Raw genomic sequence first — 13,614 nt, forward strand, 5'->3', positions numbered from 1 at the left:
TGGTTTTCAACTGCAATGAAACATTTTCTGCCATGTTTAAGTCTCCATGGCTTCATCCATTTATGCCAGTGTCCATGGATTAGCTGTGATGTTTAGTCTGGTGCCAATGTCATGTGATCAAATATAGCAAAAATAGGCTAATTTATACTGTTGTTCTTTTGTAGTATACCTGGTAGATGTTGATATGTAACATTGGTGCCAGTTTGTTTAATTCTTTCCAGCAAGATCTGGTTTATTTTGTTATCTGATGAATTTGCTTTACGCTGGAATGCCCCTTTAAATTAAATATTGCAAAATCCCTTAGACTCCCTCCAAGCAAAATCTAATAGAGACCGGGTAGGTGCATGCTCCTGTCCCGAGGCCTGACCAACACATAGTAGCTAACTACAGGTTAAAGGGTAACTAAACATCATAGTGACATGTCAGAAGTTTTGATTGGTGGGGGTCCGAGCACTGAGACCCCCACCAATCACTAAAACGAAGTGGCAGAAGCGCTCGTGTGAGAGCTCAGACGCTTCGTATTTGTTTGGATTTTTCCGGAAATCAATGTATCGGAGTACGGACTCAATAGAAAGTCTATGAGCCCACACCCCGATACATCAGCTTTCTGGAGAAAACCAAACAGAAACTAAGCGGCTGGGGCGCTTCTGCCACATTGTTTTAGCGATTGGTGGGGGTCTCAGTGCTCGGACCCCACCAATAAAAACTTCGGACATGTCACTATGACATGTCAGAAGTTTGTCAAAGGTTTAGTTACCCTTTAAATTCATAAAAGAGATTTGTTCAAAGAAACTTCTAGTGTATAGCACCACCTTAAAATTGTATCTAATACTGGCCAGATCTTTCATTACAACTGATTGTCATGACTAAGAATCTTAGGATCTTTGTATTGTATGAACACATAAAATATTTGTATGATTGCTGATTGGATTTACTGATCATTCTGGAATTATACAATGTTGTCACGTCCTTGTAATAATTTACCACTCATAGACATAGAAAGTGCCTACTCATACGTAGTTAAAGGGGATTCCCAGATTTGAAAATTATCACCTATCCATAAGATATCTGGCTGCCCCACCGTTGGAAAACACATACAGTACATTGCTGCACTCCATTAGTCCCGTAAACATTGACTGGAGCAGCGGGCGCATGCTCGACTGCCGCTCTGACCAAGCTGTTCACTGCGGGGGGTACAGTGAAGGGGAACGGAGAGTTCTGGATTCCGTTCTCACAATTGGTTGCGAGGGTTCCAGCGGTACGCCCCCCCATATCAGATAATTATCACCTATCCTGGGGACTCTCGGGGCACTCCTTTTCATCAATCTATGTAAAATGCTTTAACCTGACGTTATCAGTTGGGGTTTCTTCTATGATGAGACAGTCCTGGTTAACTTATAATAATGGTATATGAACATAAGTTGTAACTTGTGAAATAAAAAATCCCTTCTGGTTATAAAAAAGAAAAAGGGACATTTTTTAGTATTAATAAAGTTTATTCTGTATGCGTAACCATGACAATAACAAAAATCTATGCATATCTGATAAAAATACATTGATGGAATCATGTTCCCTTTACATATTTTTACTATTATACCACCATAATATAATAGTATCACAAAGCATCATACAGCTGTAAAAACTAAAAAATAGAAGTTATAAGCACTGGAATTATGAGGGATAAAACAAATAATTGGTCCAAAATTAACCTGGTCCTTAAAAAGTGATCTACTTGTTGTATATATCAAATAGTAAAGTAGTCTGAACTCTACCTAATGACATTTAGATATAACTACTAGCATTAGAAAGTAGTTTGAATTGTGTCCGTTTTTCCTAATGAAAGTGGATCAGTCAGAAATGCTGCCATGTCTGAGGACAGCATAAAGATGTGACAGGCACACTGATTTCAGAGTTCTGTTACTTATTAGATAATGTTAAGTAGTTTAGTTGCATTTATAATTTTTACTTGCAGTGCGGTATGAGTCCAGGTATATTCATGCTCCCCCTGCTTCCTTCCATCATTCGAGCCCCTGTTTGATACTTTTCTTCCAATGCACAGTAAGGCCAGGATCACACACACAGTTTTTATGAAGTTTTTCTGACAGTTTTTACGTCAGTTTTTTGGAGCCAAAGCCAGAAGAGAATTCAAAAGGAAGGAAAGGTTGAAAGAAAAGACTGATACATCTTCTTGATTTTGCACCATGGAAACCAGGGAGTTTCAAGGACAGAGGAAGGAGCAACTTACACAGTATCTATCTATCTATCTATCTATCTATCTATCTATCTATCTATCTATCTATCTATCTATCTATCTATCTATCTATCTATCTATCTATCTCAGCAGCACCGGCAGCGTGTGGGTGCAGGCTCTGAGAGACAGACCAAGTCCCAGATACTTTCTCAAGAAAGGCTCCAGTGAACGGAGCTGAAACGTTGCACGGGCAATAAAAGTACCCACTTTTTTCACCCTTACCATTGGAGTTGCTGCTCATTTTTTGACTTCTATCTATCTATCTATCTATCTATCTATCTATCTATCTATCTATCTATCTATCTATCTATCTATCTATCTATCTATCTATCTATCTATCTATCTATCCAGTCATTCAGCTGTTTATTCATCTCTTCCATCCTTATAACATCTGTCATGGCCTTCTGTATGTTACTTTATAAATGGCACCTAATATAATACTTTGTACTATATACTTTCCTATCTCTTTCAAATATTTGTATATGTACAACTATATATTTATATACATTGACTGTTGTTTTCGTTCTATTAACAGTTATATTCTCTTGATGGAATTCAAAATCTTCCTAAACTTTATGAACTTTCTGTTCAAAACAATGAGATCACCAGCCTTCTTCCTCTAGCTTCTTCATTAACACTCAATGTCCTTGATGCCTCAAATAACAATATCAGTTCTCTGTCGGAAACATTGCAAATATTGTGTGGACTTCGGCGTCTTAGTGAACTGAAATTGAGAGTAAGTATTCTCCAAAGTTTTATGGTATCCACAAGTGTTCAACACTGGGATATAATGTCACGATATGGCAACATTTTATTACTTTGCGTATTTATATCTTCATTATATTGGTTTAGCTCAAGTAATGCTCGAGCCATGGACCCCTGTGATACGTTTTTTATTTGTTTTTAGGTTATGCTTGATAGAAGATTTTCAATAGAAAATACAAACTGCTTTAAGGATTTTCTTTTTCTTTTTTTTTTTTTTAGAAAACTTCTAAAGCTCTCACATATTGAAAAACAATAAACTATGTTTTTATATATTTTTGCTATGGAAATTCTGCTCCCATGTTTAGCTTCTGTCACCATGATGTGTTGTCCATAATGACATCAGGTCATGTGACGGCAGCAACCATTTTCAAAGTTTATTATTTTTCAATTTGAGGTAGCTTTAGGGTGTTTGCTAATTCTCTGAAAGCCGAGCTCTTTTGACGCTTTGTTTTAGTGATCGGTGGGGGTCTCACTGCTCAGACTCCCACAGATCAAAACTTCTGACATGTCAGAAGTTTTCTGAAAGTTAAGTTACGCTTTAAGGCTACGTTAACACAAGGTGGATAGGCTGCATAAAGGTACATAGCGAACATGGAATTGTAGTGCAGCTTTTCGAACGGAATGTCTGCTGTGGAAAACTGCACGTAAAAAAAAATATAACACATACTTACCTTCTGATGTCCTGCGGACCGGCCTCCTGGGATGACATTTTATCTCATTTGACCTCTGCAGCCTGTGATTGGCTGCAGTGGTCACATGGGATGAAACGTCATCCCAGGAGGCCGGCCTGGAAGAAGAAGCACAGAATTCTGGATAAGTATAAGATTTTTTTTCTGAGTTGCATTTTTGCGGCGGAAACACAGCTTTTCTGTCGCAAAATCATGCAACATCCGCTATCTGTTGTAGGTTTTACCTCCCATTGAAGTCAATGGGGAAAACCCGCAACACAAAAGCAGCGATTGCGCAAATTTAATTGACATGCTGCGGATTAAAAAACCGCACCGCAGGTCAATTTCTGAGTGGTGTTTCCACTCATTTATGCAGCGTGTGGATGAGATTTGTTCAAATCTCATCCACTCTGCTGCTACTGTATTATGCTGTGGATTTTCCGCATAGAAATACATTTGGAAAACCTAAAACCTAACTCCTTTCACAAAACTGCTTTTCTCTGAAACTTCTGATGGTCTCTTTCTTCAAATCTGTCAATTACTTCCAGTATCAGTGACAACTCAAAAAATAGACACAGTGGGGGAGATTTTCTAAGCAAAATGTGCCAGAATTCTTTCACAAATTGCGCCAAAAAAGAAAAAATGTATCTGTGTTTTAGACAAATGCATTTTCCTAGACTGTTTTAAAAAGTGTCTACTTCAGGGGCGTAGCTAAAAGGAGTGGCAAAGTGCCCCAGATTTATAATAAAGTACGCCAGCCAAAATGTGGCGTAAGGAAGAAAAAAGTATATAAATAACTAGCAAGATGTGCCAAATTTGTCCTACAGCGTGCGCCATTATGATAAATTTGCATAGTTGCTGCCTGTTTTGTTTTATCTTGTCTAAATTTAGGACAGGATTAATAAATGTCCCCCCGTATCTGGGGTCACGGGAAGTTATTCTGTGTAATTTCCAAGATGTAACAAGAAGTAACTAGATTGTGCCTGGACATAATTTGGGAGGATGCGTACCAAAGATAAGTAAAAAGAAAAATCTGATGACAACCAAATGTGTACCGTAAAGTAACAGGAACATTCATTCACATATGAAATTGTATCAATGTGGGGCTGTGATTTTTTTTTCCTCCAAGGAAATAGTATACATTCTTTTGACTCTTTATTTATTTTATAACAGGGAAATCCTATGGCTCAAAATAATAGATACACCTTGTCATTTAAGCAACATAAATCCTTACGCATCCTGGATAATTGTGTTCTGAAAGACCCTTCTGATATTGAGCATTTACCAGCATACCAATCAATACTTAGACAATCACTGAATAGCCCATATGGAGAAGGCTACACAAGGGAAAAACTAAAGGATATGGTTAAGAAAACCTTACTGGAGAGACGTCAGAGTAAACAAGATTCAGTAGAAGGCAGTATCCATCATTTCCACAGCAAGATAATGTGAGCATGCAACACTTTTAACAGTAGATATTTTTTCAGTTTAAATTTCTTGAATTAGCCCATAGTACTTTGCCACTGCTTTCTGGTGTATTGGATACCTACAGTAAATGTAGGCATATTTTATTTTTATAAGATATAAACAATGCATGTAAAAAAAAGAAAAGTTAGACCTTATGGACATGACTGTAGTGGTGTGCATGGCCCGTGATTTGCAGCTGGGACGGACGCGGAGTGTCATCCGCGGGCCGTCCACAAATCACGGACCGTGCACACATTCATTTTTTAATAAACCCGGAACGCAAAATGCGGCCCATATAGGACATGTCCTATCTTTTTACGGTCCAGGCTCCCGGCCAATGCACGAACCATGGAAACCATGGTCGTGTGCATGTAATGAATAGGACCGCAATTCGGGTGAATTTCAGCCACAATAACACATTAGTGTGCATGAGGCCCTAGAATTAAAAACATTTATTAATTATAAAATCAAAGTGATTGAATGAATAATTACAAATTAATAATTACATTTGGGAAGCTCTCTAGTGGTCATTAGGACATAAGTTACATATATACCATGTTTGTCATGTATTAATAATGACAGACAGTGTCATCATGGTCTTGGGCTGTTAAGAAACCATATGAGATAAAACAAGTCATTATTCAGTTATAGGTCAGGATCTAATGGAATGAGAAAAATAAAAAACATTCTGACGCAGTGTATCAACTACTACATTGTCCTCTCAATCTGAAAATTAATCTTTCTAAAACGGAGCTCCTTGTGTTCTCCTTGTGTTCCCACCATCTACTAACTTACCTAAACCTGATTTCTCCATCTGTGTGTGGCTCTACCATAACTCCTAAGCAGCACGCCCGCTGTCTTGGGGTTAGTTTTGACTCAGATCTTTCCTTTACTTCACACATTCAATCACTTTCACTTTCCTGTCACTTTCACCTCAAAAACCTCTCCAGAATCCGCTCTATTCTTATTGTAGAAACAGCCAAAACTCTCATTGTTGCTCTTATTCACTCTCGTCTTGACCATTGTAACTCATTACTAATCGGTCTTCTCCTCAATAAACTCTCCCCTCGTGCGCTAAAAACACATCTTTTTAGACAGGCCTATACAATTCCATAATCTGACTCCTTTCCCTGTTCCCCCCTTTTACATTAGTCATCAGACCTGATTCAGCAGTATCCCCTACACTCCTTGCACCCTAATGTAATGCACTTAGTCTGTCATACACAGATAACAGCTGGTGACCGGCTCATGCAGCTTTGTGTACTACTCCATATGTATAAAAGATGGCTGGACCATTGTACTGAACGAGCACTTTTTTACATTTTGTCTCCCTTATTTGTTCATAGATTGTAAGCTCTTGTGAGCAGGGTCCTCACTCCTCTTGTTTGAATTGTACATTCATTTTTTCACTATGTAATGTTTGATATTGTCTGTATATGAACCCTCTTAAATGCGCTGTCTCTAAATTTACTTTAATGACACATTATGTTATTAAAATTAATTTAATGGTATTGAAATTATAGTGAGATAGTGGGAGTAAGAACAGCAATGAACCCCTAAGGGTGCGCTCATCCGTGGTGTACATGCATTGTATTTTCGCAACAAAAAAATACACTTTGGAAAACTTTTCAATGTATGCCTATGGTAAAATTATTCCACAACGGAAGAACCAGATAAATCTGGCTGCGTTGCAGAATATTTTTCCCATAGGCTTACACTGTAGTTTTCCGCAGCGTATTTTTACGCTGCATAAATACAATACAAGTATGCCACGTCTGAGCGCACCCTAATTGTGTGTTCACATACCAGTTGCATCCTTTAATGCCGGAACTGATCAAAGCAGATGCCTTCTGTGACAAAACTGCTCCCATAGGATGGGGTAAATTTTGTGATCCGCTTCCTCCTATGTTTTTGTACAAATCTGAAAAGGGGGTCGCACATGGTCCAAATTCCTATTTATTTAATTGAAAATTGATCACACATACATGGCCCCCTATCCATAGTGTCTAGTCATGTGCAGTTAGAGAGTTAATTGTTATTCCTTTAGTAAAAGTCATGCGCTCCAGTTTACACATCTCAAATGGGTTCTTCCATACCCCATAGAGTTTGTATGGAGCGGCAGCATGCATGCTCGATTGCCACTCCATACAAACTCCTACTTACCATGGTAGTGCTAGAAAGGTGTAGCAGTGCACACAAATGTTCCACAAATGTTCCAAAACAAGAACAGATAGGAAACCAAGTGGTAATGAAGTAAAATATTTTTTTTATTTAAACTACGTGTTTCTGGAATGTACTGGTCCCTCTGTTAGGTCATTCCACAGCAAAGGAACAGGTCCGGTCTAGAAATGTATATTTAAAATAAAAAAGGATTTTAGTTCTTCACCACCTGACCCTCTTTATATTCCCATTTTTAAACATTTGTGTTCACTGCTTCTTATGTGTTGAAGAGCTACATAGTTTCCTTAGAGTAAAAGGGCAGGAGAAGTCGGCTACTGATCTTCTGCCTACACTAGGGTTAGGCTTGGAAAAGCACACCCATTAAAGATAAGCACATTTACATGTGAATGTATATGATCGAGTTGAACATAGAACGGTCTACCTTAGAGAAGTTCTGCCCCTTTTGTTTTTTCTTCCACTTTATATAGTATTGTAGAGGAGGAATGGAGGATTTGGGACCCCTATACTAGTGATTGGCGGTGCAAACCACCAGCAATTTTGATGACATAGTGGACAGGTGTCACGAAGGGTCTGTGGACCCACTGGGCCGTACCGCCTTGGCGGTAAGGCAGCTGGCCAACAGGCAGCAGGTGAAAGTCTATAGTTTGTATAGGTACCTGTGGCAGCTCAGACAGAAGCAGGGCAGGCTCGGCTGGGACTTGGCAGCAGGTAGACGTAAGGCGAGGTGAAGCAGGTCAGACGTGGATACAGCACGACACGACTTTGGCACAGCACAGTGCTAGACCAGGATGGTATAGAATGCAAGGAACAGGAAACACACTAGGAGGCCATCACATAGACAAACTAGGAAACATAAACAACGCTCAGGCATAGAAGCAGGGGGCTGGACCCCTCTTATAGTCCAGGGTACTCACAGGTCAAAGTTCATCAGAAGGTCCGGTGCGCGCTCTGCCCCTTTAAGAGCGGGCGTGCGCACCCTACGGGATCCGGCTGAGGTGAGTGGACGTGAGCGCTGGCGGCTCCTGAGGAGGAGGCTGGGGCCAGCGCTTGCCGACTCGTGGCTGCGGCTGTCAGGAGGGGATTGGAGCTGGCAGCCTGCAGCCACGGACATTACAACAGGTAATAATGTTTATTGTGGCAATACCACTTTAAAGGGATTGTCTAGTTTAGAAAATCAATTTTTTTTAGCTAATAGAGGAGGATCCTCTATTCAGGATCCTTATCTCTTGGCCAGAGTGGAGAGCAATTACAAAGAGCGTGTCTCTCTCTGGAGACCTATCTTGTACTGCATTACACAGACAGCCCATTGATTTTAATGGACACAATGTAATACTTCATTTTCCCCTGTGGTGGTGCTCCAGGGAATGTTTATATTTACTGCTCAGTTTCCTTACAGATAACAGTAGATCGCTGGGGGGGCCCAGCAGGGGGACAGTTTGAGATCAGCTTATTGTCAAGGGACCCAATTAACAAGTAGAGATTGTCCAAAGCGGAGAACCAGTTTAAGTGTTATGGCTACCCCTTCAAGTAGTATGATACAATAATGTAGCTCTCAGAAAAAAAACGGTTGAACACCCCGGCTTTTTCACTGGAACATTTGTCTAAACATTGTGTAAAAGAGATGCACTGTGGGTCCTGCAGTTCAGTTGTATTCTTTAAATTGCAGGGATCTACAAGTGGAGCTCAGTGAATTTGAAGATACTCTGAAAGTTGAGATGGAAAACATTTTCAGGTAAATAAATGACGTCATAAACTGTGTAACATCATTTTGTGTAAGTTAACATATTTTTCTATGTTTGTAGGTGAATGCTTTTATTCCCAAAGGCTGCATGGTATATAATTTATTAGAGCAGTAGTTTATGCTCCAGAGCTGCTCTTCCTATTAATTTTTTTATATCTGATCTCGGGGTATTCAAGCTGGGGAGGGTCCATGTTGGGTATAGCATAAGGCTCAGCATGGTGACATTTGGCCAGAGCAGAGATCTGCTGCAAAGAGCTGTCCTTTCCTGCATTACACAGACAATAAACTGATTTGAATGGAACTTGTGTTTCCTCTGTGGTAGAGTGAAATTTAACACTTAAAGAGGCTCTGTCACCAGATTTTGCAGCCCCTATCTGCTATTGCAGCAGATCGGCGCTGCAATGTAGATTACAGTAACGTTTTTATTTTTAAAAAACGAGCATTTTTGGCCAAGTTATGACCATTTTCGTATTTATGCAAATGAGGCTTGCAAAAGTACAACTGGGCGTGTTGAAAAGTAAAAGTACAACTGGGCGTGAATTATGTGCGTACATCGGGGCGTGTTTACTTATTTTACTAGCTGGGCGTTGTGTATAGAAGTATCATCCACTTCTCTTCAGAACGCCCAGCTTCTGGCAGTGCAGACACAGCCGTGTTCTCGAGAGATCACGCTGTGACGTCACTAACAGGTCCTGCATCGTGTCAGACGAGCGAGGACACATCGGCACCAGAGGCTACAGATGATTCTGCAGCAGCATCGGCGTTTGCAGGTAAGTCGATGTAGCTACTTACCTGCAAATGCTGATGCTGCTGCAGAATCAACTGTAGCCTCTGGTGCCGACACGATGCAGGACCTGTGAGTGACGTCACAGATCTGCACTGCCAGAAGCTGGGCGTTCTGAAGAGAAGTGGATGATACTTCTCATCAGAGCGCCCAGCTAGTAAAAGTAGTAAAAATGCCCCGATGTACGCACATAATACACGCCCAGTTGTACTTTTAGTTTTCAACACGCACAGTTGTACTTTTGCAAGCCTCATTTGCATAAATACGAAAATGGTCATAACTTGGCCAAAAATGCTCGTTTTTTAAAAATAAAAACGTTACTGTAATCTACATTGCAGCGCCGATCTGCTGCAATAGCACACAGGGGTTGCAAAATCTGGTGACAGAGCCTCTTTAACTTACTGCCAGATTTCCCCAAGGATTATAGCTGATCAATTGAGGTTCCAGCAGGGGTACACTTTGTGATCAGTTTATTATTAAGGGACCATTTTTAACAAGTAAGGATTGTCCAAAACCAACAACTTATTTAAAGAATATGCAAGCTCAAAAAATAAATAGTTCTTTCCATTGTTTGCTTTCATTGTAGATATATTGATGCCATTCCACAAGAAGATTTTCTCAATATAGACCTGTACAAGCTTCAAAAGGCAACTGAGCAGAATTTATTTACTAAGTTCTGGGAGAGGTGGAAAAATGGAAAGAGAAAGCCTGGAAATGTATCATTCAAAGATCTGACAAAACCTGAGGAGGTAGGATATTCTAATATTAATTCTATTATTAATTCAAACAAACATCTGAGGCATTATTGCCAAGGCTTGTTAGAATATGAGAAACTACTAACAAGGGAAATATGACAAAATATATGATAAAATTGTGTATGAACATATAGTAATACCCCAGTTAAAGGGGAGCTGAGTGAGGCTGTCGTGATGTAGTGCTTGGCAACATACCAGCCCCTTTGAGCAGGCAATTGACAGAATGCTGGTTTTTAGAAAAGTGAATTGGAAAGTAACTTAGCTATGGTAAATTACTAATAGAAAAGGAAGATTACAAAGCTTCATGACTAGAGAGTAATATTTTTTATTTATACACATCAGAAATTCCAAACAAAAAGTAATGGTAATACAACAGTAACATGGTAAACCTGAGCAGCTTATCATTTTACAACTTGTCCTTAGTCATGGGTCATCGACCCTGTTAAACTATCTGTATCAAAAATATTACATAGGTTTTTTTCGGACTTGTTGTTGTGTGTCTCTGACCCAAAAACAGCTCTACCGGATATTATGCATACCTTAACCCTTTCCCGACCGATGACGAAAATGAACGTCAAGGTCGGCTGCAAGATCGCGCATCATGACGTTCATTTTCGTCAGTATTTATGCTTTCGGCAATTAACCCCTTAAGTGCGGCGACAGCAATTTAAGTGGTTTGAAGCACATCGGCAGCCCCCACGACGTGATTGTGGGGGCTGCCGATGCTTGTTGTGGTAATCGGAGGCTAGACAATAGCCTCCGGGTTGCCATGTACAGAAGCCTCGGAGGAACAGCCTCCGACCAGTCCTCCTCGGCTTCCTGTCAGAGTGACAGTTACGTCACAATGACAGTTAGAGTACATTACACTACGTGTGTAGTGTAATGTATTCTAGCAGCGATCAAAGCTGCAAGTCTCATAGTCCCCTAGTGGGACAAGTAGAAAAAGTAAAAATAAGTAATAAATGTTTTTTAAAAAAAAAAAAAGTGTAAAAATTAGTTCTATAAACACAAAATGCTTTTTTTCCCCTATAAGACTTTTATTATAGAAAAAAATGAACACGTTAAAAAATGACACATATTTGGTATCACCGCGTTCGTAACGACCCCAACTATAAAACTATAATGTTATTTTTCCCACACGATGAACACCCCAAAAAAATCAATAAAAAACTACGACAGAATCGCAATTTTTTTGGTCAGCACTCCTCCCAAAATAAAAATAAAAAAAGTGATCAAAAAGTCCCATGTACCCAAAAATAGTACCAATAAAAACTTCAATTCGTCCTGCAAAAAGCAAGCCCTTACACAGCTTTTTTGACTAAAAAAATAAAAAAATGATGGCTCTCAGAATATGGTGACAGAAATTTTTTTTTTTTATAAATAAGTGATTTTATTGTGCAAACGCTAAAAAAAAAGGAAAAAAACCTATATACATATGGTATCACCGCAATCATACCAACTCGCAGAATAAAGTAAAAATGTCATTTATAGCGTACGGTGAACGCCGCAAAAATAAAAAACTTCAGAATTGCTGTTTTTTGGTCAGGATTGCAAAAAAATTGAATAAAAAGTGATCAAAAAAATCGCATGTATCCCAAAATAGTACCAATGAAAACTACAGATGGTCCCGCAACAAATAAGCCCTCACACGGCTCCGGTGGTGAAAAAATAAAAATTTCTGGCTTTCAGAATATGGCGATGCAAAATGTGCAGAGTGTTGCAAAAGCGGATAAGATCGAGCTCCATTTATCAGTGCGACACCGGCCACATATCTATGAAATATTATTTATTTACCCCATTATTGTACCCTCTTATTATGCCCTGATGTACCCCGCATATGCCCCCACATTATAAACTGAAATAGCAGCAAAACCCCAAACAGAACTATTACCAAGCAAAATCTGTGCTCCAAAAGCAAAATGGCGCTCCCTCCCTTCTGAGCCCTGCAGCGTGCCCAAGCAGCAGTTTGCACCCACATATATGGCATCGCCATAACCGGCAGAACCCGCTTAACGTTTTATGAGGTATTTGTCTTCTGTGGCACAAACTGGGCACAACATATTATGCACTAAAATGGCATATCCGTGGAAAATTGCAATTTTCACTTTGAACCATCCGCTGTGCATTAACCCCTTTGCGCACTATGACTTAATTGCCCGTCATGGTGCGGGGGTTGATGTATGGAGCCGGTCACGTGCTGAGCCCGCTCCATACGCTACAGGTGTCAGCTGCGTATTACAGCTGACACCCGGGACTAACGGACAGGTACAGCGATCGCTCTGTTACAGAAGCCTGTAAAAAAAACAATATACTGCAATACATTAGTATTGCAGTGTATTGCACCAGCGATCCAATGATTGTTAAATCAAGTCCCCTAAGTGGATTAATAAAATGTGTAGAAGAATTCAAGTTATTAGTAGTGAGAATTTTTTTTAAAGTTAAAAAAAATACCTTTTCCCATTTTTCTTCTAAAGTAATTTAAAAAAAATGAACAAAATTGGTATCGCTACGTCCATAAAAGTCCGAACTATTACAATATACCATTATTTAATTCGCACGGTGAACACCTTAAAAAAATGTAATAATTAAAACCGCCAAAATCGCATTTTTTTATTTTTTGTAACCTTAGCTCTAAATAAAAAATGTAATACAACTTTTTAATCTCTTTTTATGTACCAAAAAAATGGTACCAATAAAAACTACAGCTCCTCCCACAAGAAATAAGCCCTCGCACCACTCTATTGATGGAAAAATAAAAAAGTTATGGCTCTTGGAAGGCGGGGAGTGAAAATCTAAAATAAGAAAGCAAAAAATGGATCAGTCCTGAAAGGATTAATTAATTTCTAATGAAAAAAACATATGACCGCATGTAGGGTATTTCCGTACTTGGGAGAAATTGCTTTATAAAAAATTGTTGGTTTTTTTCCTCCTTTATCCCTTGTGAAAATGAGAAAATTCAACATTTTAGTGGAAAAAAGTTTGATATTCATTTTCGCGCCCTA

General features: G+C 39.3%; 1 protein-coding gene across 1 annotated transcript in view; it reads left to right on the forward strand.

The window, feature by feature from the left end:
- The window catches only part of LOC142749454 (uncharacterized), a 168,645-nt gene that overhangs the window by 92,400 nt on the left and 62,631 nt on the right, over positions 1-13,614 (forward strand). Inside the window, exons 6-9 of the mRNA XM_075857511.1 lie at positions 2,787-2,987; positions 4,858-5,132; positions 8,999-9,064; positions 10,444-10,606. Of these exons, the coding sequence (XP_075713626.1) occupies positions 2,787-2,987; positions 4,858-5,132; positions 8,999-9,064; positions 10,444-10,606 (705 nt within the window). The remainder of the gene's footprint in view (positions 1-2,786; positions 2,988-4,857; positions 5,133-8,998; positions 9,065-10,443; positions 10,607-13,614) is intronic.

Source organism: Rhinoderma darwinii, chromosome 3 (assembly GCF_050947455.1).
Source record: "Rhinoderma darwinii isolate aRhiDar2 chromosome 3, aRhiDar2.hap1, whole genome shotgun sequence".
Lineage (NCBI taxonomy): Eukaryota > Metazoa > Chordata > Amphibia > Anura > Rhinodermatidae > Rhinoderma > Rhinoderma darwinii.